The 8,559-nt window shown below is 52.9% G+C and overlaps 1 protein-coding gene across 1 annotated transcript in view; it reads left to right on the top strand.

The window, feature by feature from the left end:
- The first annotated feature begins 3,039 nt into the window (after positions 1-3,039).
- TSC22D1 (TSC22 domain family member 1) overlaps positions 3,040-8,559 on the top strand; it is a 127,793-nt gene continuing 122,273 nt past the window's right edge. Inside the window, exon 1 of the mRNA XM_075336873.1 lies at positions 3,040-6,334. Within this exon, the coding sequence (XP_075192988.1) occupies positions 3,603-6,334 (2,732 nt within the window). The 5' untranslated portion in view covers positions 3,040-3,602. The remainder of the gene's footprint in view (positions 6,335-8,559) is intronic.

Here is an 8,559-nt window from a genome sequence, read left to right as displayed (position 1 = left end):
CTCCCAAACTCCCGGCCTCGGCTGAGGCGCAGCAGGGATGCACCTGCGGGGTAGCAGAGTGGGCCATGTCACAGCGGGGCCCTCCATTGCCAAAGGTGCCGATCGTAGCCGGCACAGAGGGACTCCGGCTGGGGCCGCCCCTGCTCAAATGGAAACGGAGCAGGCAGCAGATGCTCCGTACTGGGAGCGGCAGCGGCGCCAGCTGGGCAAGGAGATTGCAGCCAGGGAGAAAAGGAAGGCGGAGGTCCTGTCCCGGACCTACAGTGAGAAGGACCACCTCAGGAACGCCACATTCCGGGTGCGGGGCCCGACATACCAAGGCCAGGTCCGGCACTTTAACGCCCAGAAGGGGTGGGGCTTTATTTACGAGCCGGGCCTGGAGGCCGAAATCTTTGTCTCCCGGAGGGACGTGGCCCCTCATTTGCCTGTTGACCACCCAGACCGGGACCTGGAGCCTGGAGGGCTGATGACACACACTCGGCATTGTGGAGAGAGGGGGTGGTTCGCCCTAGATGTAAAAAGATGTGTGAGCGAAGGTGAAAGGTATTACCTCCACCCCTCTCTGCCACTCTCCAGCCCTGAAGAAGATGTTTAAGTATTGGTTCCCGGCTACCTCCCCTGCAAAGTCCCTGTTGGGACCGTCTGTTGTTCTCGTTTTATAGTTAAAAGACAATGGCCGTGAACTGACAGGCCAACCCAAGAATGTTTGGGTCTTGTAAATAGTCCCTGACCAACCTTCTCACCCTGCAGCAGTCTCTGGAGAGGCTGATTGGAGGAAGGGCCTGCCGTGGAGTCGGCCGAGGCCCTGTCACCACCAAAACCGGTGACTACCCTCCGGGTCAGGGGTCCCCTGGACGTGGGGCCCTTGAAAAAGGACTGCTGGGTAAGGAACTTTTTACCCGGCCCGTAAGGGCAACACCCGGATCTGTCCTGGACTTGGGCAAGGGGTGCGCACCAGTGCTTAGCGGTGGCACCAGGGGGCAGGTTGTTTTGGGTGGGGGTGAGGTGAGAAGGACCCGGTCCGTCCCGTCCCGGTTTTAATGTGCAACGTTTAAGCAAAGTGCCTACCGTAAGGGAAGAAACCAAATATATTTTGATGTAAATGTTAGTATACTTGTACTGTGCTTTACCCTTTTTCATCTTTTTCAGTTCCTGTTCAATTAATGTTGGTGGTCGGACAGCCCGCGGACGATCTGTATTAAACCAAGGGGGAATGTGACACCCTGGCAAAACCAGGTAATCACAGATAGGCCCCCGCAAAACACTCTTCCCTCACTCAGGAAACACACAGCCGACCTGAAACCCTAGTCACCCCCCCCCTTAGGGAAAGATAGACACACCAGTGGGTGGGATCAGGCGGTTGGACACGCCCACCCAGGGGTTTAGACAGCCCGGGGCGGGAAAACAAGCAGTTAAGCTTTAGTTAAGCTTCAGAGAAGTTTAGTAGTTCAAGTTGAGAGGATGTGCAGAGGAGGTTCAAGTTGAACGGTGCCAGGGTTGGAGCCTTGGTGCCTTTCGCTAGGTGGCAGATGGTGGTCTCCATCAGCAGGAGACGGGAAGACGGCTCAGCAGAACCGAGGTGAACCGGGATAGGGTTGTAGCCAACCAGTACCAACACGGGATACCGACCCGGAAACCGGAGCACAAAGGGGGGTACTCGGACCCTGAAGCCAGGACCGGAAACCAGTGGCCTGGTTAATTAACTGATTGAGGCCAGGACTAGAGGTCCTGTCCCACCCAAAGTCCCTCATAGAAGACAACAGCCCATCGATAGGGATAAGAGGTCACCACCAGGGCCCAAAGATCCCACGGGCCAGCGTCTGCGGGCACGGCTCCTTAGGCCACATTCAGCCGGGAGCGGACTCCTGAGTTCCAGACCAGGCAGTACACCATACACAAAGTCAGTGCAGAGGAAAAGGACAGATATCACCAGCCTGAGTGGGAGGAACCTGAATGCAACCGGCCGCGGCGGCCAGCCACCAGCACCTTTGGTTTACCAAGTGACTCGTGTGGTTCATTTACTGTAACAAAAACGTTCCCCTGTTGTTGCTATACCCTGCACAAAGACACCGGGCCCCGGGGTAACCATCCATACCCACGGAGGGGTTAACATCCAGCTGCCACTACATCTCCCCTGAGTGCCCCATAACATCAGCGGTGGTGTCCCACCTCACCACACCCCGTGGGTGGCGTCACGAACTTAATACAGTCAAGGCTGTACAACTACGTCCCCCCGTTTATTCGGCGTGCCCGCGAGACCCCCGATTCCAGAGACCCTCGAGCCACCCCCCTTAGGAGGTCTGGATCCGAGCAGCGGTGGCTGCTGGCACGGGGCAGCACATTAGCAACACCAAAAGGTCAGGGACCCGTAACCAAGGAGGTGGATACCGGGCAGACTGCACAATACCCTGTGACGACCTGATAGGTCAGGGTGTCTCACCTGTGTACCCCCAAATGCCAGGGCTGAATTTTAGTCCCAGTCCGGCCCTGATTACCAGGGAATCCTATGGGAAAACCTCATGCTTTCTATAGGAAGCTGCAGTTTGGGTGTCATGGACCTTCCAACAATACAATGATCTCCTGCTTGTTGGTCTGCACATTGTATTGTACTGGGCTGAGGAGTTGTGTCCTCCTCTGTATACTGGAGATGGCAGACACCTCGCTTTCCCACTGACATCACACTGTGACGGGGCAGATGACACTGGTGGTCCCTGCTCCCCGGGGAGCCTCCTCCACGTGTCCCGGCCATTGCACAATGGGCTATGTCTCACTGCCCGACATTCAACAAGCAGGACACGTCTGCATGACTCCCGCACTGACGTCACCGCTCCGAGAGCCCGAGCGCTCCCGAAACCCTCGCCCTGCGTTCGTTCATTTCCGTACGGCTTCGGGCGAGCCCGCTGCGTCATGCTCGGCTCTATCCCTCCCCCTGCAGGCCGGCCGTCTTGCTACAGCTCCGCTAAGGTCGCAGTGCGCATGTGTGGCGGCCATTTTTCCCGATTCCCCGCCCCTCAGTGAGCAGCTTCCCCGGCTGGCAGCCGCTGTCCTCCAATACCGTGTAAGATTAAGGAAGGGGGAGGGAGGCACAGGCGCCGTGTAACAGGGAGCCGGAGCCCAGAGACTGCGAGAGGAAAGAAAGGCAGAGTCACGGGGGACAGAGCCAGGCACAGGAGTCCATGAGCCCCGGCCTCCTCGCCGCCGCTGACCCGGATTGTCCACAGCGTTACTCGGACTCGGCTGTTTATCTGTGAGGAGGATGGGCCCGGAGCCGTGCTGATGACTGTCAGTGATGGCCGCGGCCACCGGCTGCATCGTCCCGGCCATCTCCGCACACCGCATCCTCGTCATCCTCGCCTCCCGGCAGCAGAGTGACCGCACCTGCCTTGTGGCCCCGGATCCCGGGCACCGAGCCGCTCTGCCCTCCCCGAGGAGCGCGCTGTCATTGGCCGGAGCGTGCTGATCGCTGGCACAGGAGGCGCCGTGCCAGCACCGAGCCTGCGGCCCCACATCCGTGCATTGTCCGCAGCATCTGCCCGGCTCCATCCAGCGGGGGTCCCAGCTCGGGGAGTGAAGGTGGGTGGGCTGAGAGGAGGAGAATCAGCATGCACCAGCCCGATCCATCTGCAGATCTGGCAGCCAGGAAGATGGCGCAGCCGGCAGACCTCCCCAGAAGGGGCAGTGGGACCAGTGCGAGCCCCTCAGCTGTGAGCATAACAGGTGGCCCTGGGGGCAGTGGGCACATCCTGGCCTCTGATGAGTACCAGTCTCTGCTGGTGCAGCCCCCTCCTCCTGCCTCCTCCTCCTCACCTGGACCTCAGCAGCATCCTCCCCAAACCCTGAACTTGATGGCACAGCCCCTGGTACAGTCTGGGGCACAGATTAAAAAGAAAAGTGGCTTTCAGATTACCAGTGTCACCCCTGCTCAGATTTCAGCCAGCATGAGCTCGAATAACAGCATAGCGGAGGACACTGAGAGCTACGACGACCTGGACGAGTCCCACACGGAAGACCTGTCGTCTTCTGAAATCCTGGATGTGTCCTTGTCCAGGGCTACAGATCTCGGCGGCCCAGAGAGGAGCTCCTCCGAGGAGACCTTGAATAACTTTCAAGAAGCTGAAACTCCTGGTGCCGTGTCTCCAAATCAACCGCATCTTCATCAACATTTACCTGCTAATGTCCAGAATATCATGATAAATGGGAACGTGCACCATCTTCATCACCACCATCATGGACTTCCGATGCCTGCCCATCATGGCTTATCCAGTGCCTCTGTGTCTGCAACGTCTCACAATCCCACATCTGTGAAATTGGCTTCTCAAGGATCTACAGATGCCACAGCACCTGCTTCTTCTGCAGCGCCAGCTGTGGGGACTATGCCCCCCATCGTGCGTAAGGCAAGTGGGCCTGTTAGTGCAGGTGTCAGTCCTGCAACAGGTAGTGGCACTACACACAATGTTAACATCCAAAATGTAAGCAGCATGGTGGCCCCTGTGCCCACTAGTGTAAATGTTAGCTCCGCCAGTGTGACGAGTACTAGTAATGTCAGTGCTGTCTCTGGAAATGTTAATCCTCATTTAGGTTCTTCTGGCAATGGAAATATTGCTGTACCTAGTATACCTAGCAGTGCTCCTAGTGCCCCTGTAGGACTAGCCACAGCGCCAGCCGCAGGGCAGCAGCAGGCGGCACCATCAGCTGCTGCCACCTCTAGGTTTAGAGTTGTGAAGTTGGACTCTAGTTCGGAACCGTTCAGGAAGGGCAGATGGACTTGTATGGAGTTCTATGACAAAGAAAATGCAGCAGCTGCTTCAGAAGGAGCTGTGGTCAACAAAGCAGTGGAGAGCGTTAAACAAAACCCACTTGAGATGACGTCTGAGCGGGAGAGCACCAGTGGGAGCTCAGTGAGCAGCAATATCAGCACTCTGAGTCACTACACAGAAAGTGTCGGAAGTGGAGAAATCGGGGCACCTGCAATGCAAGGATTTCAAGCACTGGGACCCCAGCAGATGGACTTTAGCAACCCTCTCGCCCAGAATGTCCCACCTTCGAATATACCACAGAGTGTTTCCCAGCCTCAGCTTGCACAGTTACAGATACATTCACAAGATGCCACTTATTCTCCGCAGAAACAATTAGGACAGGTTGCACCAGCTGCTATGAATGCCCCTGTTGGTGTACAGCCAGCTGCTGTTAACATACTTGGTGTCCCATCTTCTATAGGGCATCAACCGCCAGCAGTGTCTACCATGATCCCACCGCAGTTGCCATATTCTCAACCGGCACAACCCTTACAAAATATACCGACTGTTCAACAACAGCCTCCAACGATACAATATGCACATCCACAAACTGCTCCAACTCAGATGACTACTGGGCATGTCATGCCAACAAATCAAAGTTCTGTACCAGGGACTTTACCCGAATACATACAGCACCCCCAAATTCTTCAGACAGGAGTAACTCCTGTACCGTCTGCATCAGCTGGAGCGGGTAGTACCACAGCATCAGTACCTGTTGTCCAAGCACAAGTATTGCAGGCGCAGCTTCAATCTGTATCAGCACAAGCACCACCAACCTGTGTAGCTCCAACCCAGCCTGTGATACATGCCCAGTCCACCATACCGGCAACTGGTGGTCAAGTTGTAGGTGTTGCCCAACAAGGAAATCTGCAAGCTCCTGTGCACCAGGTATCTACCAGTCTAACTTCACCATCTGTTATGCAGCAAAGTGTTCCAGCTCCTTCGCAGACGGTACTACCACCCACACAGGGGATACCAGTTGGCGCTTCTACTCATCCACCATCTGTAATGATTGCACCTCAGAATCCTTTACTCCCCACAAAACCTCCAACCCAACTTATGGAACCCGCTGCTGTACAGGGAATGACCACTTCGCAAGTACCTGCCGTCAGTCCTTTACCTGCAGCTACCAATGTGCCAGTCGTTCAACAGCTGGGGACAAGTGTACCTACTGGAATATCACCTGCAGCTACCACCCTGGGCCTACCACCTACTGTTCCTCAACTTCCAACACCTCAAAATGGAAATTTGGTCCAAAGTGGAAATCATGGTCCAGTTATTGCAAGTGTGCCCATTGCACAAAATGTGGCTCTTCAGATGGTTGGTAGTGCTGGTCAGTTCTTGGCACCATCTCTTATTCAGTCGGTGGCAAGCCAGATTGAGGATGCAAGGCGTTTGATGGAGCACTCAATGGTGGGCCTACCGCATGTCCTGGAAGGGTCCTCTTTGGATACTAGTGGTCTTCAAGGCGCTGGATCTTTACTTCCTTTGAAGTCTTTACCCCTGACAACACCTCTGGTTGATGGAGAAGATGAAAGGTGAGAGTGGCATCATTGTATTCTATTGTCTCATGAAATATTCCAGTGAAGTCAGTTTCCCGTCTTTGCTTCCCATTGTAGAATTTGTCTTAGGCCTGTAAGATGTTGGGACTATTGTCCTTGACACATAACAGGCATCCTGTATTATTCACGTGGTGGGATCTGAATGTCATAGTTTCCCTTCGTGTTGTATGCATTTTCCTGTGCTCCCACCCAACCTCAGCACAGAAGTGCAGACCCGGTGGCTTCAGTCACTCGGCTTCTTGGCAGACCGTGATTCTTAAGACTCGCATGTAACCGGCTTTAGTTTTATTTGACATTGTCTGGAATTAATGTCAGCTCATTGAGAGTTTACTGTGGTCTTCCTAGTCTGGATTGGCTTTCAGATTGGAAATGATCACAGGTATTCACTATTTTATTAGCAAGCACAGGAGATTTGTCATCATGTTCCCAGACCTGCTCATCACGACGCATTAAAGCCGGCGCTGTCATATTTATATTACCGGCTACAGCGGGGTGAAGAGTTCAGTGTATTCTCGCAGCACATTGTTGTAAAGTCTTGGTTAAGGCGCAGGAGATCGCTCACTTTTGGTGCAGTTCTTTCTTCATAGGTTTCCTTCTCTTTGGATCTACACCTCCTGGCTTGTGGTCAGAAACACTACATCAAAACTGCATCAAAAACTGCCTGTGTAAATGTGGCCTATACGATTTCATGCCAAATACCAACGACAGGAAATAAAACTTCTCGTATGTAGGTCCTCTGCGTTACAGACCGACTTCTTCCTGTAAGGTGTTGTGGTTTTAAGCTACTTTCTGTAACTTGTTCTGTAGAGACGAATTAGTCGCCTTTACCAAGATTTACCACTGCGGAAGGGTACTGAGCCAAATGCACAAAAATGGAGTCTGTGTGCCAACTGTTGTGTTACACCTGCATGGATCCCTACTGAATAGGATGTGGCAGAGAAATGAAAGTGCTACATTTTTAGAAAAAGTTATTACTGCAATTTGCAAAGTTTTCGACAGATCATAATTTGTGTCTCACAACCCTGTTTATAAGTCATTTCTGTTCTTCTCTTTTGTCAGATTCTATTCAGCTCTTGATTGGTAGCCTCCGAGAAAGCTAGGGGACCCCAGGCCACCATTAGTGTGCGCTCAGCACATGTTGTGTGTTTTTTTTTTTTTTTATTTTTTTTGTGCAGTTCTTTCTTTAGTAAGGGTACTAGGAGGAACCCCTCCCCCCAAAATACCACAAAATGCATGTATTAACGCCTTCTCAACATCTGTGTACATATTGAGAACAGCGTGTGAGGAGTTTCAGCTGTAACATGGATGGCTGGTGATGGTATCGGCTCAGCAGCAAAGCCGGAGCTATCAGCAGGTGTCGTGCTACCTAGTGATGAGTGAGCACTACCATTCTCGGGTAGCCGTAACCAGCAGTCGGACATTCAGACGCGCTCGGCTTGTGTACCAAGTATAATGAGTCAATGGTGAACTTGAGTATTCTTCGGGAAGATCTTTTAGAAAAATGCTTGAGTTTCCCATTGAGTTCCATTATACTGGGTACACGAGTCGAGCACCTTTGAGTGTCCAACTGCTTATGAGTGCTGAGCACCTGAGCATGGTAGTGTTCGCTCATCACTAGTACTAACCCGTAACGTTTTAGACGCCACAATCGAGGGAAGCCACAGCATCTTGAGTGGTATGGGTCCCCGTCTTTCACTTTTTGGCCCCAAAAATACAATGGCAAGTAATTATTAATGGCTATAACAACTTAAAGCGTTATTGCTATTTCCAAGATCCTGTCCTAATATGTATTAGGTGTAATAATAGCAAATATCTCCAATTAGAGATGTAGTTCAGTGGAACCTCGGTTTACGAGTAAGCTGGTTTGTGAGCATTTCGCTATATGAGCAAAGCTTGCTGTAAATTTGTAACTCAGTTTACGAGCAAGCTTTGCTGTACGAGTAAATACTCACCGCACACACTTCCGGTTCCATAGTTTAACCGCACTCTGACCCGCTCTTGCACTCCGCACAAACACACACACATTATTCTCACCTTATCTTCCGTTCCATCGCCGGCCTCCTGGTTCTTGTAGTTCGCCAGTACAGGATGTGTATCGGGTAACCATCGCGTCGATGGAGGAACTTCCGCTGTCAGCCGCTACTCAAAGGCAGCGCGCTGGCCAATCAGAGGCAAGCTGCTCCTGCCTTTGACATCAGCAC

Source organism: Anomaloglossus baeobatrachus, chromosome 2 (genome assembly GCF_048569485.1).
Source record: "Anomaloglossus baeobatrachus isolate aAnoBae1 chromosome 2, aAnoBae1.hap1, whole genome shotgun sequence".
Lineage (NCBI taxonomy): Eukaryota > Metazoa > Chordata > Amphibia > Anura > Aromobatidae > Anomaloglossus > Anomaloglossus baeobatrachus.
This window is presented reverse-complemented; position numbering and strand designations above follow the sequence as displayed.